At 42.5% G+C, this 22,283-nt stretch overlaps 1 protein-coding gene across 2 annotated transcripts; it reads left to right on the top strand.

The window, feature by feature from the left end:
• Positions 1–11,569: 11,569 nt before the first annotated feature.
• On the top strand, positions 11,570–20,763 carry DPH2 (diphthamide biosynthesis 2). 2 transcript variants are annotated; one of them, XM_042465839.1, is made up of 7 exons: positions 11,570–11,674; positions 14,688–14,847; positions 15,050–15,162; positions 15,755–15,975; positions 16,890–17,534; positions 18,027–18,212; positions 18,577–20,763. In XM_042465839.1, the coding sequence occupies exons 1-7, from the start codon at positions 11,613–11,615 to the stop codon at positions 18,774–18,776; spliced, it is 1,587 nt and encodes a 528-aa protein (XP_042321773.1). In that variant the 5' UTR covers positions 11,570–11,612; the 3' UTR covers positions 18,777–20,763. The 2 variants fall into 2 exon arrangements, with proteins under 2 accessions (XP_042321773.1, XP_042321774.1); XM_042465840.1 differs by lacking the exon at positions 11,570–11,674 and adding an exon at positions 12,153–12,235 and having other exon boundaries at positions 14,689–14,847.
• Positions 20,764–22,283: the final 1,520 nt, after the last annotated feature.

The raw sequence follows: 22,283 nt of genomic DNA, 5'->3' as shown, positions 1-22,283 counted from the left end.
CTTCGTTCTTCATTCTTCGTCTATGCCACCTCCAAAATAGAGTACAGCCAGGCCTTTAGCAACCCAAAACCCCAGAAAATGAGTGCTGTGCTAGGAGGTTATTGTTCTTGCCCCTGCTTCTTTCCCTGATGTGTGGAGAATATGCCCCTTTCCCTCACACCACTCCAACTTCAGCTTCAGGAAGAAAGAATGCCATCTTACCATGCTACATCAAAACGGAATCCCAGGCCAAATATTGTGTAGCAGATTCCTAGAAAGCAAAAACAACATTGAATACTTCAGTTCATGGTCTTTGTCTTTCCAAAGCTCAATTTGCAAAAGTAGCAGTTACCATCATTCTCACACCAGGCAACTGCTTCTGGTTTTCCCACATGAAAAACTGAAGGTTTTCTTTTCTTTTTCTTTTTTTGAGTCATCTTCATATAGCTTATGTCAGAAACATCCATAATGTCAAGTCACCATTTCATGGGTAAACTACAATTTATTTTGCTCTGCTGTGCTAATGGGATCCAAACATGCAATGAATCTTTGAAAGAAGGAATTAGTAAAAGGGGAGCCATATCCTAGGCTACTCACTACACACAAAGAAAGATTAAAAAACGAGAACAAATTTATATCTTCAGCACTTACATGGAAGGTTTCTCTAAATATTCCAATACTGTACTCACTAACATAAAAAATACAATGCCTTGGATTTGAAACAATCAACAGTAACTTTGTAATTCCTATACAGGAACCAGTCCCTATATCTCAACTCAACTGATGAAGGTGATGGAGCAGCCATAATGCACAGATGGAATATTTTTATTAGCTGTAATTAAAGTTCCCTAAATGGCATAATTGACTATTATAGATAGAACCAAAAAGGAAAAGGCCGCCATCATTTTGTTAATGTAGATGAAGACAAAGCTATGTACTAATAATATGGTTCTATCTTGAATCATGGAATCACAGAATTGGAAGAGACTATAGGATAGGTCACAGGAGAACATGTTTCATTTTATTGCTATATTCACTTGCACATACCCATCATTCTCAAAAGTCTCAGACATAATTGAATTACACAGAAGCATCCATTTTTGGTTAACATGGGATCAAATCTGCACCTTCATATTCATCAAGATTCTGGCTCTAGTTAGACAAACTTTCCCACCTTAAGTACAGTCGTCCCGCCTGATTCGCGGGGATCCGTTCCGGACCCCCCCCCTGTGAATTCGGAAAATCGCACATACCCAAGCCCCATTTATTTGAATGGTGGCGCGCCCCTGTGGGTGTGCCATTTTGTTGCTCCCTGCTTGCCGTCCGCGAACGGGTGAGACCGTGGACTCCAAGTCCACGAATTGCCAGGGATGACTGTAAATGTGTAAAGAATATGAACAGTAAACAACAGTCATATGAATAGATAGAAACATCATACTGTATATAATATATAGGAAGGAAAGTCACATGCACAGCCTCAGAGTGGAAAACCAGGATGGGAGCATTTCATGAGTCAGCAACATGACCATAGGAAGTATATTTTGGGATATATACAAATATGACAACATGATCACAGGATAAAATGGTTCCACTTCATTCATTATCAGGTTCTGACAGATACTTTCTGCTGTAAACCCGATAAAGAATAATAAGAAATGTGCAAAAGTGGTTCAGCATTAATAGGCAACCTATTGCTTTTAAAAATGTTAACATTAGGAAAAGCTAGACAATGAGAGTGTTCAAGGGAGGGTGCAGATTCTAGATTTTTCCAAATTAGATACCATACACAAATCAAGAAGCATTGAAATGGAAATACAGTAACCCTGTAATGGCAAGGAGAAGTGGAAGGAGATGGTTCAGAAAACTAGAGATAGCACTCAGTGATTCAGAGCTTATTCAGAAGCACCCATGGGGTACATGCAGAGTTCCACCACCATAAACACCAACCTTTATTCTCAAGAGTGAAACCTATTTCCAAGTGGCAACTTTAACCTACAGGCGCTGTCAGCTTCAGACCATTCACAACTGCCTCTGATCATAGAAATGGTAGCACTAGGAGCTGACAACCTGCTCTCTGCACATGCAGGCTTTGAAGCAAAACTGGAGCTAGAGTTAATGAGCACATCCTCTCCTCACCTATATGCCCAAGGCATGCTGAAATCTTCCTGACATTTAGCTAAGAACAAGGAGTAAAAATATTCAAGCTGATCTGCCATATAGAAGTTAGTTCCTACTTCAGATGATGCATCAGCCACACCCTTTCCTAAGAAGAGTAGATGTGACAGGGGTTCATGCCACCTGATTTTTGTTTGTTGTTGTCCACTTCCAAGTCATTTTGACTTATGACGACCCTAGGCAACCTGTCATAGTGTTCTTGGCAAATTTCTTCAGAGGGAATTTGCCATTACTATGCCAGTCTGGAGGTACTCCTTGACTCATCCTTTCAACTGTCAGCACAGGTGGATACAACAGTCAAGAGCACCTGTTATCAGCTTCAGCTGATATGCCAGCTGCACCCTTTCCTAGAAAGGTGAGACCTTGAAATAGTTGTACATGCACCGGTAACCTCTCAGCTTGATTTCTGCAATGCACTTTACATGGGGCTACGCTTGTGCCAAATTTGAAAACTTCAATTGGTACAAGACATGGTAGCCAGGCTGGTTACAGTCACACCTAGAACTGCCCATATTACACCTGTCCTAAAATCTCTCCACTGGCTGCCCATTAGTTTCTGGGCAAGATACAAGGTGTTGATTTTAACCTTTAAAGCCCTACATGACTTGGGTTCAGACTACTTGTGGGAGCGCCTCCTTCCATATAATCCACCCCGCACACTTCAGTCCTCTGGGAAAAACCTGAAACAACCTATGAAGACTGGGTTGTCTGCGGTGACCTAGACGACCTTTTTATCTGCCTCTCCCAGGCTCTGGAATGACCTGCCAGACAAGATCCATCATCTTACCACCTTGGAAGCCTTTAGAAAGGCAATCAAAATGGATCTCTTCCAGCAGGCCTTCCCAGGTCATCCTCTTTGACCTGCCTCCCCCTACTACTACTACTGCTGCTGTTATCTCTACTGTTCCTAACATTGATATCGGCATTGATACCGATATCACCATCCCTGCCCTCCCCCTCCTATAAGATAACCTTTTCTGCACAATTCACCCACAAGGTTTTTTTTCCTTTATTATGCTTGTATTGGCATGTTTTTATATTATCTGCTGTTTAATCCTATTTTATGGTTTGGAGTTATGTTTTTATGATTAGGGGTGGGGCTGGGTTTGGGGATTTTTCTTTTTTAATTGTAATTTTAACTGTATGCTGTGTTATTTTATACTGTTGTAATCAGCTTTGATTCCTTGAGAAAAAGCGGAATATTTCATTATCCCCGGAGGCTGAGAGCATGTGACCTGCCCAAGGTCACCCAGTGCGTTTTTATGCTCAAGCATGGAATAGAACCCTGATCTCCAGAGTTGCAGTACAATGCTCAAACCATTACTTAGACTAATATAATGTGGAGCTGCCCTTGGAATGTGTACAGATGCTACAGTTTGTTGGGTGTGCACTTTAGATACCATATAACATTGGTCTTACAAGAACTGCCTGGATTCCAGTTTCCTCCTGAACTCAATTCAAGATTCTAGTTTTGACCTACAAAGACTATGTGTCTTGGGCCCAGAAAATCTCCTCCTGTATAAGCCTTAGAAGAGCCCCTGCTGCATGAAGCTAGGCTGGTGGGTATCCTTGACAGTGCTTTCACTCTAGCAACACCACAACTTAGGAATTCTCTCACAATGAAAGTCAGGTTGGTGCGTTCCATTTTGATTTCCTGGCAACCAGCTAATATTGTGTTATTTGGCATGGCCTTTACTTCTTAAAAATAAATTTCCTGTTTCTAATAAGTATGCCACAGTTCTTTTATCTTCTGTCCCACAAATGAAAATAGTGTGCCCTTTGGGAGCTGGTACCCAGCTGAGGTGTTTCACTCAAAGCGAGGTGAAAGGCTTATGTGGTTACCAATGCATGCTGACACAGGCTTACAGCACCCTCTCTCTCCCTAATCTATGTTACTAACATAAGATGTAGTCTAGGCACCAGTCTAAGAGTATCTCACCACTCTTCATGTTGCAGGCTGTTTAAGAAACTATTACTCCTCTGGCAGAATGTACTGACATCTTTCTCACTGAGTCATCAGAATTACCTTTATATTTTCCCACTGGTGACTATATGTGTTGACCCCTGACAAAGGAGATGGGACTGTTCAAACAGAAAATGTCAATATAGTAATAAGAATATGTTGCTGGGTGTGAACATGGGACTTCCAGGTTCACATGCACCTTCAACCATGCTACTGACAGAGTGTTGTTATTATTCTGAAATGTCACCTTGTGGCAGCGTTAAATAATTATACTGTATGTACAGATAAATGAAACTACTGACAACAAAATCTGAAAATTTCAGACCCAAAGTTCCTCTGAAAGAATTCTACATCCTTTCTAGAAGACCACTAGAGAACTCTTCAGGATGGTCATTCCAAAGTCATAGATCAACTGCAGTGAAGATCCCTCTCCTTCTCATGTCATGCCTTCTTCTCATGCATTATAGACACTTTCAGTATTTATTTATCGTTTTGGGTGAATTGTCATAAGTAGAGTATGACAAATACTGTATTTTCCAGCGTATAAGACGACCAGGCATATAAGACGAACCCCAACTTTTCAATTTAAAATATAAAGTTTGGGATATACTCACCATACAAGATGACGCCCTCTTCATCCCAAATAAATTTAAATACTGGCCTCGTGCGCCAGTTCCCCAGGCCTTTGCTGAGGCCTGCAAAGCTTGCCTCACATGCAGGCAGCACGCTGGCCTACTGTAGGCCGAGTTAAGGGGGCCTGGTGCCCACACGCGCCAGCTTCAGGGGGCCTCCGGAGGCCTGGAAGCCGGTGGATGGCTTCTTGCGTGTGTGTGCACACGTGCTGGCTTCAGAGGGCCTCCAGAGGCCTGGAAGCTGTTGGTTGATTCTGCACGCGCGCGTCAGCTTCGAACAGCCTCCAGAGGCCTGGAGGCTGGTTCTGCACGCTTGTGCCAGTTTCAGGGGCCTTCAGAGGACTGGAAGTTGGTGGTGGACTCTGCGCGCGCATGCGTGCCAACTTCAAAGGGCCTCTGTGTGCTTGCACCAGCTTCATGGGGCCTCCGGAGGCGCCCTGAAGCCGGCGCACACAGAGCCAACCACTGGCTTCCAGGCCTTCGGAGGCGCCCTGAAGCCAGCACACGCGCGCAAAGCTAGCCGCTGACTTCCAGGCCTCTGGAGGCTCTTTGAATCTGGCGTGTGTGTGCAGAGTCAACCGCCGGCTTCAAAGGGCCTCTGGAGGCCTGTAAGCTGGTGGCTGGCTCTGTGCACACGGGCTGGCTTCAGGAGGCCTCTGGAGGCCTGGAAGCCAGTGGTTGGCTCTGCACACGCATGCGCCAGCTTCAGGGCACCTCCAGAGGCCTGGAAGGTAGGAGGAGGCCAGCGGCAAATGTGCTGGGTGGCGGAGCAGGCCGGGTGCATGCGCCGGGCCATGAGGCCCTCTTGCAGCCTCTGTGGCCGGACTTAACCCGGCGTATAAGATGACCCCCCGACTTTTGATCCAATTTTGGAGGGTTAAAAAGTTGTCTTATATGCCGGACAATATGGTAGTTAAATGTCACATTACGAAAAGCCAACAGGGTTATAGAGGTAAGAACCACCTCCTTGAGATGGGCCCAACAACTAGCCAGTAATCAGTGCAGTTGCTGAAAAATGGAATGAACCCAACAGTATGTAAATGGTCTTCCAAGGGCAGCATTGTGTCCATCTCTTTACAGTAGTCAAACCAGGAGCTTATGCAAATATGGATCAGGATGGCTAGTTCCTTTCTTGTGGGCAGGATAAAGCCTACACCTTTGATAGCCCTGGTCAAGCAGACATCTTCAACATCTGTTGAGAGACCTTTTCTAAAAATGAAAGATTGTTACAATCCACCCAAAATCTTTGCGAGAAAAAGCAAAATATCTGATACCATACCTATATAAACTGTAGAAGCAGCAAGCCAGTGTCAGAAAGGAATTCTAGCACAACAGTGGCAGAATAAAATAAATAAAGTGAACAAGACTGCAGAACAGACCTGAATGATAGTGGAGATTACAGCACTACACTATTATAGTACTGCTGTTCCACTTTTACTGCTCTGGCTGCCTCCCGTTGGATTCTGAGATTTGCAATTTAAGAAGGGCATTTAGAATTTTCAGGCAGAGAGCTGGCCTCAATGAACTACAAACTCCAGAAAGCAACAGGAGGCAGTCAGAGCAGTAAAAGTGGAATAGTAGCCCTGTAAGAGTGTAGTGCGGTAATCTCCAGTGTCTCTTACTTGCTTTCAGAGACCTTCTTCAGAGAGCCAAATAGCAAAAAATTTAACTCTACTCCAGGGGTAGGCAACCTTTTTGAGCCGGGGGTCGGGTTGGTGTCCCCCAGACAACGGTGGGGGCCGAAGCAAAAATAAATAAATAAATAAATAAATAATATCGGACAACATATTTAAATTTTTTAAAAAATGGAAGACATGTGAAAAATTTGATGATATTTTTAAAAATGTTAATATAAATGCATGTTTCTTAGGCATGATCAAAATGGAGGACTTTTGGGCATTATTCCTAGACAGATGACAGAAAGGTTCACATGGCTATGCATATTGAACATGTCAAGGTGGTCTCACAAGAAGTGATTTGCCCTCAGGTTCAACTGTTCTTCTCAGAAGTGTGTACTTGGTCAAGGGACTGGTTTTTCTTCACTGCGTATGAGTTTGTAAAAATCACAGCAACTTACATTGGCCGTGCCTCTGAAGCTGGCTCATATCAATATCACCATCACCATCCTCCTCCTCTTCCTCCTCCTCCTTTCTCCCTCCTCCTCCTCTTCCTCCCCGTGCGCCTGCACGAGAGGCTACTGGGCTCTCGTGCAAGCGCGCGCGGGGGGGGCTTTGCCCCCCCTTTGGCGGCGGCAATCGGCAGCAGGACTGAGCAGGGGCCAGTCCCAATGGCTTGGCAGGCCGTAGGTTGCCGAACCCTGCTGTACTCTTTGGGTTGCAAGATCTAGCTGTCCCCCATATCCTACCCTATTGTGGATGTTTGCTTTTTTTTTAAGCTGGTTTCTTTTAACTGACTGGCTGGGACAACATCTCTCTAAGCAATCATATTGAATTGCTCTGGAAGCAGTAAAATGTGCTCGACAGGCTGGTGTTTTTCTGCAGTGATAGGAGATGTCAGACTCAGAAAGTGGTGGTGGGGGAAACCACATGTTACCCTAGGGCAATTAAACAAGGAGTAGGCAGAAGATTCTCCCTAAAGAGTCTGCTTTTGACTTTACAAATCTTGATAGAACTCCCAACATGGCCAGTTCCAGTTGTATGTGTCTTGCATATAGGGGCTACAAGCAATGGTTCTTGTTCTTGCATTAAGCAATTATTCTATTCACTTTTCCCTCCTGCATCTCAAAGCATAGACTGCATGATGAGGATGAAACATGCAATTGCAAAAGTAATTCATTAAATACAAATTTCAGTCCCTGCTTTCAATCTGCAATGTGTTGTTTTAGGAATCCTCTATATGTTGGGAAAAACAGAATGTTGCTTTCTGTACATCACAGAACAGCAGGAATTGTTGAAGCTACATCTAGTGTCTTTGGTTTACTGTGAAAATCCTTTCACATGAGTGATCTTAAAATATGGCAATAATAAGATAGAGAAAAACATGTTCGCATGCAAAGCCATCTGCTTCTAGCAGGGAATATTCCTTTCCTGCCTCTGTTGCATCAGTGACCAGACACAAGGTCATGTGCAGAAGTAGTAAAAATTACAGTGATATTTGGGAACTGAACTGTGCTGCTTGCCTCAGACAATCCAAACCAAAGTGATTGGGGGACACCATTGGCATCTCAGATAGGCAACTGGTAGCAATACAATATTCAGAATTACATTTAAAACTTGGTGGTCGTTCTTACAAACAGTTGCTAGGATTCTGCTTTATTGCTCTGTTACTCATGATTTAAAACAGTAACTACCTTTCAAGCTAAAAGCCCCAAAGACAAATTGTTCAATAAATCATTTCCACTTATAGAAAACATGCCCACATTGTTAAAAGTTATACAATCTTTGAAAAGTTAATTTCACTGCATCATTGCAACAGCTGCTTGACACAAAGAGGAAGAGAAAATACAGTGAGTGAATTTTACTGGAATCCATTCATCACGCTGCTTCTTCACTACTGTCTCATGGTCAAATGACATGCTATGTCTCCCAAACAGCAAACACGCATCTGACTAATTCAAATAGTGTGCCACTATGCTTCCTCTCAAGTACGCTTATATAGAAGAATATACAGAAGAATAGAGACAAGACATTGAAAGTGGGCAGATTTCCCCTACTGTGTCCCCTTTGCCCCAGATATATTCCAGGACAATTCTACCTCTGTACTCATTGGTCAAATGAATGTTCACTTTACTGAGTGAAGAACAGGGATCCACTGATCGCCTGAGAGTTCAGGAACCTTCTTCTAACCTGCTTTGCTAAACTCCAACTCAGGGACACAAATGACCCAAAACAGTAAGGGACTCCTGTTCCAATCAGAGTCCTCAACAACCAAGGCAGACTCAGACTCACTATGAGGGAACAATGCTGAAATAAAACTGAAAAGAAAGGAAAATGTTAACTTCCTTCCTAATACTGCTGTGGAAACTGTGCTCAAAAATGGAGGAGTTGTACTTTTCCTAGGCCACCCTGATCAGAAAGGGGAAGTGAGAGTTCTTTCTTGTTAACAAGCAATATAAAAACTGGGGTGGGGGCACAGAAAGATCCTGGCTGCAAATGGACATATAAGGGGTAGAAAGGTGTACTGCTAAGTAAAGCAGTATACCTGAACACACCAAACAGTATCAGCAGGAACTAGTAAGAATTTCTCTGTTTTCCAGCCTTATGTGTGTCCACTTGATAAAATGACCTTAAAAGAAAGGGTTTGAATCAGGTCAGAACTGACTTTGCTCTGTTTTTCATTCTTTCATCCCAACTGGTGAAGTCTGAACCAAATCAGCCAGATTAATCCTGTTGAGACTACCAATGAATCTCAGGTAGCTGGCAAAGGACTCTTGCTAGGACAGTTGTTCTCAACCCTGTTGACAAAACAAACTGAAAAAGGAAACCAAGTCCACTATTCAACCTCTACATGAGTTGGGGCAAAGTTTCCACAGCAGTGTTATCACTGTTAGTCTTCAAGATCCAAGTTGCCTCATACAAATACAGTATACCATTCTTTAACACATCAGAGGGTGTTTCAGGCTGTGAATTGCTAGAATAAAGTACAACAAGAAGGTTTTCCACCAAGGCTTTTCATCATCACTTAAGTACATGTGAGAACTGCCAGGTTAAAATGTATACCAGCAGAAAAAACAGGGATCTCTCCAGTAAAATAAAATATTAGGGTTGTGACTGATCCATTTTTTCTTTCATATAGTGAAGCTCTTACCAATGCTATGGCCTGATATTTTTTCAAGAGGAAGTCTTTTGTGTGGTTAGGACTCTGCTTGACAAGGATGGTTAAGAATATAACTGATTGGTTCTCAGTGTAAAAAAATAAAGCATGTAAGGTTGAAGCAAGCTGCTAGAAATAAGACTGACTGAATACTGGTAGCTCATTAACTAAACATACGTTTTATCTCTTGGTACTGATACAGATGAGCTGTCTCCACCCTCCAGTAAATCTTGCCCATCCAGCATTAAAATGGAAGCAAAGAGAAAGTTATCCAAGAAAGATGGACTGTCTTCTTGGCGAAGGGGGCACAATAGTCCCTTTCCAGTATTGTGCCATCTGTGCTGATACTCCTGGTGTATCCTAGCAGGATGATGATGATGTGGGGGGAAACATAGTTGAATTGACACTGCAGAAATAATCCAATTTTGACACTACTACCTGCCATGGCTCAGTGCTATGGCATTCTGGAATCTGTAATTTTGTGAGACATTTAGCCTTCTCTGTCGGAGAGCTCTAGTTCCACGACCAACTACAAATCCCAGTATTCCACAGCGTTGAGCCATGGCAGTTAAAATGGTGCCAAACTGGATTATTTCTGCAGCGCAGATGCCACCAAGAAGGATCCCAATAGTTTCTCCACCAGGGAGGCCAGATGCCCCCTTTTTCCAAGACATGTTCTACATTCCGGCTTTCTGTCCAGGAGGAATTCTAAAATGTCCCCCATTTTGAGCATGGCAAAAAAGCACATATTCGTATTTACAGTTGTGTTTTTAGCTTTTATTTGGTCATGTACACCATTTGTTCTTGAATGTCCTTTGCGGTGAGGGCCTTGACCCACCCAGCTGCTGAGGCAGAAGGTGCCCTGAGGGGCTCGGTCCCATCCCAGACAGGGTGACCTGATAGGGCACTGCAAAATATAGGACATTCAACAAACTAGAAGCTCAAAACGCTTCCATGTCCTGGAGAAGGAGGACCTCTGGTCACCCTGGGCCTGGAACAACTACTAAAGAAGGTCAAGGAACACGTGGAGGTCGTGACCAAATAAAACCTTAAAGGAACTAACATAAATATAAACCCATGCTTCTCAAGTTCCAAATAGAGGTTGTTTTGGCCTTCCTCCTGGACACAGGGTGGAAATGTAGGACGCGTCCTGTAAACAGGGTGACCAATGTCCTCTTCTCTGCCCAGGAGGACAGGGCACCATGAAATGGAGGACGTGACCAAATAAAAGCATTGATAGCAATAGTGAGTACATTTCTAGACTGCTTAGCGATGTATTAAACAGTTAAAAAAACTAATATAAATGTAATTCTGTAGAATTCAAAGACACAGCCACGTTAGCCTGCAGTAATCCAAATGTAATATAAATATAAATCCATGCTTCTTAGGCTCCAAGTGGAGGACGTTTAGGACTTCCTCCTGGACAGAAGGTGGAAACGTAGGCCATGTCCTGGAAAAGGAGGGCTTCTTCTGGTCACCCTGAATGTATGCCCCAAACGCCCCTCTGGCCATCTGTCACAGGGGTGCTTTGGCGGGAGTTCCTGCATGGCAGAACGGGGCTGCACTGGATGGCCCTCGAGGGCTCTCTTCCAACTCTGGGATTCTATCACCCTTCCCTTCAGAGAGCCAGGGCTGGAGGGAGAGAGGGAGAGAGGGAGGAGGAGACAAAATGGGGGTCGGCCCCTCAGCGGCAGAGGCCCTTCCACTCACCGATGCCCGTAATGGCGGCGGCCGCGCTGAGCCCCAGCCCCGAATAAAGAAGCGCGAGCCCGGACATAACGGCTGCAGCTCCGGCCCCGACGAGCCCTCAGCACCGACTGCAGCGGCAGCGGCCTTCTCAAAGTCACCTGACCCTCCTGCCACCTCACGTGACCGGAACTGTGTCACTTCAAGCGAGTGATTGGTCAAGGTCGGGAAGTGGGAGGGGCAAAGCTATCGCTACCATAATGCACCGCGGTGAATGAACGGTTGTGAAGTTGCTTTTCCTCGGCTGACCTTTCTTTTTCTTGTCTCGGCTTCTTTGATTGGCTTTCGGGTTCTCGGAGGATGACGTCACCGGGCGGGGAATATGTGTCGGGCGTTGTCATTGGATGGTTGCTGCCTCCGTCGTGGAAGCCGCGTTGCTTATGTGGAAGGTGCTGCTGAGAGTCTGGTGAGTCTAGAGGAGGAGGAGGTTGGTGGTCTGTATCTCACAAAACTACAATTCCCAGGAACCCCTAGCACTGAGCCAGGGCAGTTAAAGCGGTGTCAAACTCGATTATTTCAGCAGTTTTGGACTGGTGTCACAAAGCTTTGGTCCCTCCAACTGTCCCTTTAAGGGATTTTGGACTTCAGCTCCCAGAATCCCAGGCCATTGGCCAACATGGCTGAGGCTTCTGGGAGTTGAAGTCCAAAATCTCTTAAAGCAGTGGTCCCCAAACTGTGCTCTTTAAGGATTTTGGACTTCATTTCCCAGAAGCCTCAGCCATGTGGGCCATTGGCCTGGGATTCTGGGAGCTGAAGTCCAAAATCCCTTAAGGGGACAGTTGGGGGGAACCACTGCCATGGGCTGTGTTTTATTATGGCTGCTGTGTGCCTTCAAGCTTGGGCCCTAAGGCGAGTCTTATCATAGAGTTTCCTTGGCAAGTTTCTTCAGAGGCGAGCTTGCCACTTGCTATCCTCTGGGGCTGAGAGAGTGTGACTTGCCCAATCCATTTCATAAAGCTATATTATAGTATACAGTATTATTATTATTATTATTATTATTATTATTATTATGCTTTATTTATATAACACTGCAGATTTACACAGTGCTGTACAACATACAATCAGTAAAATAGATAAAATAAAATGTGGTGTACAGTCTATGAAATAATAGCATAATACATATAAAATAATACATAATAATACAGGAAAGGGTTCAGTGAAATAAGGCAGGCAACAAATTAAAAACATCAAATGACAGTCACGCAATTACATATTCTGTATTTTACTGTATCATAGTCATGCTGCAGTGTGGGTTTTATTATAACTATATTACAGTATAGATTACGTATACTGTATTTTATTACAGTTGCTGTGTGCCTTCAAGTTGTTTCTGAATTTGAAGAAGGCAATCGCTCTTATGGCTAATTACATTTTAAAACGACTGCCCATGATTGCCATTCGGGGTCAGACTAGGGAGCTACTTGAGACCTTCTAGAAGCAAAAATGATGATGTTAAGTTCCCTTTTGCCCGTCTTTCATCAGTGCTTATGAACATTCAGCTTTCTTTCTTCTTCTTCTTTTTAATATTTATTTTTATGAAATCATAAACAGTAAACATAAAACTTAACTCATCAGACAACAGACATACAAATGAAACATGCGAACACATTATACATATAGTACTTCCACTCCTCTCTGTTGGTTCTTATATTTCTGTGTACTGGCTTTTTATAAAAATCTTGTTCATAATTAAAAAGCTTAATTATTTTGCATATATATGTCTAAAATTTGTGATTTCTGTGAACATTCAGCTTTCTAACTGCCTGTTCTATAAACATTATGCTATGTTTCATAACAATTATTGTACAGTAAACAACCTGCTTGCTGGACATTGTGAAACTAAGGCCCCATACAGACAGGCCAAAATAAAGCTGCTTTGGGACACTTTGGAGGTATGCTGTTTAAATGATGCCACGTCCCACGAGGCTAGAAGCCACACCAAAGCCATGCTCCAGTCCTAAGGACCAGAGCACAGGGTTGGTGCCACTTCTGGCCTCTTAAGATGCATGTGTCATTTAAACAGCATACCTCCAAAGTGACCCGAAGCAGCTTTATTTTGGCCTGTCTGTACGGGCCCAAAGAGTTGGAAGAGACCACAAGGTGATGGATTTATCTTCATTAAAATGCCTTGTTCACTTGCACTGTAATTATGGAACTGTGAGCAAGATAAATTCATAAAATTGTACAGTTGGTCCTCCACATTTGAGGCTCTGACTTTTGCAGATTTGATTATTTGCAGTTTTGGTTAATATGTTCCCTCTAGGAATTTCTAGGTCCTCCAGCGCAACTCAGCCAGAAGATGGGCTGGAGAACCTAGAGAAAACACTTCTCTAGGTATTTGATCATAGAATCATGCAGATCGTGATTCTGTTATCTGCCAGATGTTGACCATAGAGTTGTACTGGAGGACGTGGGAATTCCTAGAGAGGTGTTCCCTTAGGTAAAAAAAATAGGTTTGTTTTATTTGCGTTCTTCCCACATTCACCGTGGTTCTTTATCCCTAAACCCAGCGAATGTGGAGGAACCACTGTACTTTACTAACAACATTTCGCTGAATCAACATTTAAATTATTCCTTTCATTTGTCCAATCACGTTGAAATTAAGGAACAAACTCTTCCAATATTCATATTGGGTTCTTGAGCAGCCCACTGCCTAACATGTTTGCTGTCCTTTTCCCCTCCAAGAAGCAAACATTCCCTGAATTCTGGGGGCAAGAGTTGTCTCCTGCTCCTCCTAGGAAAAAATAATCTTAGAAGGAGCCATCGCATACACCTATTTTCAAGGAGGGCAGACTGTCAAGTAGACCAGTTTCTGAAAGGGCAACAGCAAATGTGTTACTCAGCAGTCTTTGTTCTTAGTCATGCTTCAAAATTATGGAGGACATTTTGGAATTCCTCTTGGACAGAAGGCTGAAATCCAGGACATGTCCTGGAAAAGAGGATGTCTGGTCACCCTGCAGCAGAGAATCACTGTGTAGCACCTTTGAGACTAACTGTAAAAGAAGTTGTGGCATAAGCTTTCATAGACTTCATCTATCTTCTCAGAATACATCTGGGGAACTGGACCAGGGACTAATCAGCACTGCAGAATTAATGGACTTTGACACTGGTTTAATTGCCATGACTCCATGATATGGAATTCTAGGGTTGATGGTTTTGTGAGATATTTAGCCTCCTCTGTTTAGAGAGCTCTGGTGCCACAACAAACTACAACTCTCAGAATTCCATAGCATGGAGCCATGGCAGTTAAAGCAGAGTCAAACTGCATTATTTTTGCAGTGCAGCTTAGATCCGAGTCTACAAAAGTGTATGCCACAACTTCTTTTGCACAATTAGTCTCAAGGATCCTTTTCACTTAATGATATTCCAAACTAACACGGCTGTGTGTCTGAATTCTGCTTTTTTATGGTTTGCATGTAGGCCACCATGACAACAGCATTCAGCAGTGATGGAGCAGAGGTGATTCAAAGGGCCCTGATTCCTGGAGAGACTGGTGGACGCTCCTCAACTGTAACACTGGAAGATTTCTATGAATTGAAGAAAGCGATTGCATTTGTAGCTGATAATGGCTTCACCAAGGTGAGAGGGTACCTTTCAGTCTCACAGAAACCTACTTTCCTGGAGTTGGGCATGTATAATTTTGCTACAAAGTAATAATAATTACCATAAAAATACTGAGTTGGCTGTTGGGAAGTCTCTGTTGTAAAATCAGTTGTGTGACCATCTTTAGGATGTGTTTGACAGAGAAGCTTTCAAAAACTATTTTGGCCTCTTGTTATAGGTTGCTCTTCAGTTCCCTGATAAACTCTTATCAGATTCAGGTGATGTTGCTGCCAAGATAGAAGCAGCAAGTGGTGCCAAAATGTACATCCTGGGGGACACATCATATGGCAGGTGAGTTCACAGATGGTTCCCTCTTCTGTACACATACACACTGTGGAGTCTCTAGTCACAAATGTATAACACGAGTCTGAGGGTAAGGCTCACTGATCATAGTAAAACTTGCTGCTGAATCAGCACGCATAAAATTGTGCTGTCTTCTGTTTTCTTGAGACTGTATAACAGAATGTTGAACTTGTCTGCTCAGAAGTCCTTCATCATGTTCAGTAGTGGAGAGTGGGGAACAACTTATGTGAGGATCATTCATTAGTCCTCCTTTTCCTGCACTGTGGAGGACCACTAACAGAATGATGTTGCAAGATGCTGTCAGACTTGAGGCTCTTAGTGGGAAGAATAGCTACAAGAAAAATACAGATTTAATTTGAAGTTACTTTGATATAAAGTATCAAAGTGAGGAATATGTGGCCCTCCTGCTATTGGACTCCCAACCACTGGCTGAGCTCTTGTGAAACTGCAGTTTTCCTTTTGGACAGGCGGAAATTCCCTAACCCAGATATAAACAACATTTTGTTGTGTTCTGTGAGTGGCAGATGTTTAATAAGGATTGTCTTTGGATTCCCTAGCTAATGGTGTTGATTTTCTTTAGCTGTTGCGTGGATGAGGTAGCAGCAGAGCATGTAGGTGCTGAGGCTGTGGTGCACTATGGTCCTGCCTGTTTGAGTCCTTGCCGCAAACTACCAGTGCTACATGTGTTTGGCCGCGAGCAGCTGGATGCCATATGCTGTGCTGAAGCTTTCCAGGAACTGCATCCTGACCACCAAACTCATGTAGTTGTGCTGACTGAAGTGGCCTATTCCCATGCTGTTGGTAAGTCCAGGAAACCTGCTGTATGGAATCTTAAGCTTAAAATACCTTGCAGGGTTCTCTTGCCCTACAAGAAATAGTTTAGGCTAGGATGGAAAAGTTCTGTAGTGGATTTTATGGGCTTTCCAAATTTTAAAACTTAAACATAATAATAATAATAATAATAATAATAATAATAATAATATATTTGTTTATTTATATCCATCCCGCCTCTCTACAAAAAGCAATTGGGGCGGCTTACAAAGTTAAAATATACAGTCCACACCCTCAACCCACCCACCCCCCTTAAAATACAATTAAACCCCTCTCAGTCCTGCCTCTGCGCTTTACATATTTTTTCTCATCCCCAGCCAAGAGCACATACAGAAGAGAATGCTTGTAGCAATGTCTATTTTTTTTTTTTTATGTCTCCACTTGCCATTAGGAGAGTGGCTTGCTGTTCCATTAATAAGAGGATTCCTCACAGCAGTTAATAGCAGCTCATGCTGATATTGCAAGACAAAACAATATGTTGAGTCAACAGACTTCGGTAGTTTGAATGAATCTTTGAAGGTGACAAATAAGCGTGTAAATAACAGTATAGGAATTACAGATTCCTGCCACAGGTGATTTAGTAGTATCTACACTGATAGTTGCAAGAAGAGAAAGTGAGGAAAATAAAAATGACCATTAGTATAGAGAGCATTGCAGTTTATATTTCTGCAATAAGGGTTAAAAGTGCTGGCATCATTTATAAGGCACTTAAAATGATCTTTGCCACATAACTCCCATCAGCCATAACTGTCTCTTGGCTTAACCCAGCTTTCAGCCTTCAGATTTGGTCTCTAGCCTCTGATATTTTGTTCACTACAGATTGTGTCATATTCTTTTAATAGTTTCATGTGGGTGACTTTTCACTTCATCTCCTCTCTTCTCAGATGACCTGGCTTCCAAGCTGCAACCCTTTTATCCTAATGTAGTCTTCTCCCAACTGGACAGCAAAGAACCTATTAATTCAACCCAGCCAGTTTCTGGGTTGGTGAAGCAGTTTGGCCGGTGTTTTGAAATAGACAAAGAGCTTGGTCTTGAAAAATACAGCATGTTCTATGTGGGCAGTGAAGGACCAGAACTCACAAACTTCATGTTGAGCTGGAACCAGTGCTCATTCAGTTCCTTTAATCCTAAAACAGGACAGGGCCGATGGGAAACACTGGATGTGAACCGAGCCCTGCGAAGGCACCTCTATCTGGTGGAGCGGGCACGAGATGCCCAAGTTGTAGGTATTGTGGTGGGCACTCTTGGTGTGGCTGACTATTTGTCGGTTCTGGAGCATTTACGTGGCATCATTCACAAGGCAGGCAAACGTGCCTACACTCTGGCTGTGGGGAAACCTAATCCTGCAAAGCTGGCAAACTTTCTAGAAATAGATATATTTGTCTTGGTGGCCTGCCCACAAAATTCCTTGCTTGACTCCAGTGACTTCTACCGGCCCCTCATTACTCCTTATGAGATGGAACTAGCATGTAATCCAGCACGGATTTGGACAAGCAGCTATGTCACTGACTTCCGTCACCTCCTACCAGGTAATGAGATTTTTGGATCTAGGATGGGATATAAATATTTTTGTAAATAAATAAATGCTAGATTCTGTACTGGAGAAATGTCTATGAGTAACAAGCCATGATTTGTACAAAGTTTTTGCTAAGCATTTATTTCACAGCAAACTCTTGAAACTATGCCTTCGGACCACTGAAAATCCTACTTATTTGCAAGGTTTTCAGCAGGCAAAAGGGTTTGAAATTTACTATATTATAATGAAACAAAATCTTTCTGTTATTTTAGCAGCACTGAATAGCATCCCTTGGCTGATAGCATTGCTTTCCCATACCTACATAGAACCATGCAGAAGAGAATGTTTTTACAACAAAAAGCATTCAAATATATATTCCTCTCCAAGGTTTTAATCTGAAATAGTACAGTTCAGGAAGCACTATACTGTATGTTTTTTCTACATGTTGGCTATACATTCTGTAGGTGCTTAGCCTAGTTACTACTTCCTTTTCTGATGTCTGCAGGAGCATGTGACCACACTCCTTTCCCAGATAAGGTGTCAGAGAAGGACAGTGAACCCACCATTTCACTAATCACTGGAGAGCTGCGCTCATTTCATCTCTACACAGTGCCAGACCAAGAGCTGAGCTCTGATACTGCTGTGACCTGCCGTAGCCATTTCCAGGCTCTGGCTGAAATCAGCCCAGCAGGTAGGTGGCCTGAAGCAATGCTCTGTGAACTGGAAAGAGCAAAATATGATTTAAATGAAGAATCCTCTTAAAATGATAATAGAAATCTCACAACACAGGATTCTTTTTCTGACTAATAGCTGTTGGTGGCAGATTAAGATAGTGTTTGCATCTCCTATGTAATGAAGGTTTGGGGTGCTAATTAATAATGACAGACAGTGAATAGCCCAGTCATCTGAATGGGAAGAACACAGAACAACATGCATTACTCCTCCCTCAGATTTGTCATCTGTAACATAGAACTCACTGCAAGCTCTGTTCCCTCCCCAAGTGGTGCCTGCTTTGTAGTTTCTGCCACAATAATTTTTTTCCCTTTCTACCTTAGCTTCATTTCTGGAGTCACGCAGCTGGCGGGGACTGGAGCAACAGTTGGGCCAGACAGCAGTCGCAAAAGCTGTAGTGGGACGGCGGGGGATTGCTATTGGCTATGAAGATGAACCTTGTGGAAAATGGACACAGAATGAAAGAGAATATGGGACTGAGAAGAAGCTGCCTTCCTTTGTCGAGTCTAAGGAGAATAGCTGAACATCACTTTTCTTGCACCATCCTGCCTCTCTCCTTCCTCCCTGGACTGAACCAGCATGGCAAGAGTTGTCATGCTTGTTATGATCTACCCTACCATTTCTCTGCACTGAACAATGTCTCAGATTTTTTGCTGAGATGCATGAATTCGGTTTCCCCAAAGCTATGTTCTTCTGGTAAGTTTTCCTATCTTGGGAAGCTAAGTAGAACCATTCTCCTTGTTTTGAAATCAGTTGCACTGACTTTGATTCAAATACATAAAGCTATTATAGGAATAGTAGCAGCTGCTTGGGCCTATTGTGGAAGTAGCTCCTAACTGTTTGTCTGTGGTTTGGGTCACAAAGGGGCAAGCTTAGAGTATTCTTTAAGAAGCAATAGGCAAGGAGGAGGATTAAAAATACTGAAAATGCAAGGAAAGATTCACCTATATTGGACGCACAACTGTTTAGTTTGTCTTAACCACAGTGTATCAAGATCCTAATTTAGTAGCCACTTAATTTGAAGTAGAAGAGTTGTTCAAGAGCAAATTATGAAAGACCTCTTTGAAGTCTGAAATTCCTAGCAAAAATTATGAAATTTATTTAAGTGGCGATCTATCCATCTATATTAGAAAAACCTTGACTAATAAATACGTTGCCATGAGTTAGATCACACAGCAGAATGGAGTAGAAAGTTTCATTATACATAGCAATAGAGAACAGACCTTCACTTATTCCAAAAGAAGAAGTTTAGCTGATGGCTTTTAAAGTGCCTTGACAATGAGATAGAACTAGAAATGGAAGAATTTGGGGGGACTGAGCTAATGACAAATAGAAATTGAGTTGAGGAGTAGTCTTTATAATCATGCTCTCAAGATCTACAACTCTGTGAACAACTTCTGGTTATGTGCTTTGATATCCTTGATACACAATGGGCACAGGAAATTTTTAAAAGGAAAGACTTATCTGTGCCCAAGAAATTTAAGTTTCTGGCCCAGGGCAGAAGATGAGATGATAGCACATGCCAATTGAATGTTCAGAGATGTACATATTTTCAAACATAAGGCTCAGTAGCTATTTTGCTTGACCCAAAAATGAATATGTTCCCCATAGGGTCACCATAAATTGGAAACAACTTGATGGCAAAAAGCAAACAAACACAAAATCTATTTTGCTTGACTCAAGAATGAAAATATTAACATACATGCAATGCTGTGTATTAGGGAGAAACAACCATCCAGGTTCCAGCAGAAGAGGAAGTTCCAGCAACAGTTGTTACCTCATTGTGCAAATATCTCCATCTAATCAAAAATGAACAGAACAGACGTTTAGGTACAAGATGCAAGCACTAAGTATAGGATGTTTTTACCCAGTCAGGAAACACCATACCTTCTATATATCTGGCAACTCTTTTGTTTTAAATATTTTAAAATTTAAAACAAAAATTAGATTTTTCTTTGCTTGTAGAATTTGCTATGCCAAATAAAGTTATCTTTGAAGTCAGAATCTCCTTTCATCTGGAAACATCTTTCTTATTCAACCTAGGCCATGTCTCTTAATGAGTAGGGAAGGACCTCTCCAGGAAGTATAATACAAACAGATTCTGTAATTGGCTTGATTGGCTAGAGGTCTGTGATGCCATGAACTTTTGGTGTAAAATGTTGTTTAATTTACTATATGTTAAGATCATTTGTTTAAGTATGCACTGCATATAAGATAAGGAGCTGTTGGGAAGAGGTGAGAATGGAATGTTGACAGTGGAGGAATATCTGAGGGGATTGAATAAGGTTAATAAATGATAAGATGACAGAGTTGATTTAGGTAGAGTAGTTGGGGGAGTAGTTAGAGAAAAGAGTGAGCAAAGTTGAGTGAGTCAGGTTTAGGAATTAATATGTGGTGTTTTAAGAGTCTCAGCAAGGAATGGAGTGTGTGTGAGGAAGTGTACGTTGTGTTCTAAATGTATTAAATAATCTGCTGTGTTCAACTTCTGTTAATAAATTGTTATGTTTTTATATGCTTTTGGCCTTTGGAAATGCTATAAAGCTTGGATTCAGATACGGCATCTCTGGTGGCAGCAGAGAATAAAGAGGGGTGGTTTCCAGTGGCAATATAAACTGCATAATCTCTTACACAGGTCCATTGAGGGGTTTTGGTAGGTTCCCACAACTGGTGGCCACAGCAGGACAGGAGACGTTCCTTATATTGGTGGCAGAGCAATGGGAAGCCTTCACTCTTGGTGGTAACAGTGAGATTTGTGGAAGTCTTCACATTTGGTGGCAGTGGAGGTTTAGGCAGAAACTCACACCTGGTGAAAAGGCAGTAGGCTAAGTAGTGAATCCCCACAAGGCCCACCTGTAATCTAACTGGTTTCATTTATCTCAGAAATCTGAAGTCCACAGGCATCAATTTTAATGAAACACTACATTAGAATTATAGAATCATGGAGTTGGAAGAGACCGCAAGGGCCATCCAGTCAAACTTCCTGCCATGCAGGAAATCTAAACCAAAGCATCCTCAACAGATAGCCATCCAGCCTCTGTTTAAAGATCTCTAAGGAAGGAAACTCCACCACACTCCGAGGGAGTTTGTTCCACTGTCGAACAGCCCTTAGTGTCAGGAAGTTCCTCCTAATGTTGAGGTGGAATCTCTTTTCCTGTAGCTTGCATCCATTGCTCCGGGTCCTTGTCCCTGGAGCAGCAGAAAACAAGCTAGCTCCCTCCTCAATATAACATCCCTTCACGTATTTAAACAGGGCTATCATATCACCTTTTAACCTTCTCTTCTCCAGGCTAAACATCCCTATTTTTATGGCCAAGATAGCATGTTTGAATGGGCTCAATGAGAAAGGGAAAGCCATTCATATTTTAAAGTTCACTAGGACTCTGAAACAAATGTAATAGAGTGATCTATTATGGGGATTATGATGTGATCATACATTTTGTCCTGAGAATGGGAACAGGCACCAAAGCTGTTGCTCTTGCATCTGTCAACTACTGTATTAAGGATTCTCATCAGCTATAGGGGATAGAGAATCACGGACGTGTCCCTACTTTGGTTGCTTTGAAAATATTGAAATGCTGTTGACTGGAATACCATATAGACAGGATGTCTTGCCAGTCTTAAAAGAATTGCACTGGTTGCCATTTCCAGCCTGAATTCAAGGGGCGTGTGATGACACTTAAAGCTCTAAATAGCTTGGGATCTGAATAGTTATGTGCCTGTCTGAGGATTAAGATCTTTTTGGGCTGGCTTCCTTTGTGTCCCACCTGCGAAGGCAATAATATTGAGGGGGCAATGAGAGGGGGTCTTCTCAGTTGTGGCATCCCAACAGTGAAATGCCCTTCCCAGGAGGCCCAATTGGCATCAATATTCACTTCATTTGTATGCCAAGTGAAAACTTGCCTGTTCATCAAGACCTTTGGGCTTCATTAACTCAACCCAAATACTGCCACAGAGTTTTAGAAATCTTTGAATCTTTAAATTTGTTTAACCCATAATGTTGTTTAATATATTTATTTTACTGTTTTTAAAC

This window comes from Sceloporus undulatus, chromosome 4 (genome assembly GCF_019175285.1).
Source record: "Sceloporus undulatus isolate JIND9_A2432 ecotype Alabama chromosome 4, SceUnd_v1.1, whole genome shotgun sequence".
NCBI lineage: Eukaryota > Metazoa > Chordata > Lepidosauria > Squamata > Phrynosomatidae > Sceloporus > Sceloporus undulatus.
The sequence above is the reverse complement of the archived record's forward strand: the minus strand, read 5'-3'. Positions and strand labels throughout refer to the sequence as shown.

Bases quoted from the DNA above. Each gene is read 5' to 3' on its own strand.
- DPH2 (XM_042465839.1), top strand. From the start codon at position 11,613: ATGGTTGCTGCCTCCGTCGTGGAAGCCGCGTTGCTTATGTGGAAGGTG. The intron at 11,675-14,687 runs GTGAGTCTAGAG...GGTTTGCATGTA, and splicing joins AAGGTGCTGCTGAGAGTCTG to GGCCACCATGACAACAGCAT. The intron at 14,848-15,049 runs GTGAGAGGGTAC...CTCTTGTTATAG, and splicing joins CTGATAATGGCTTCACCAAG to GTTGCTCTTCAGTTCCCTGA.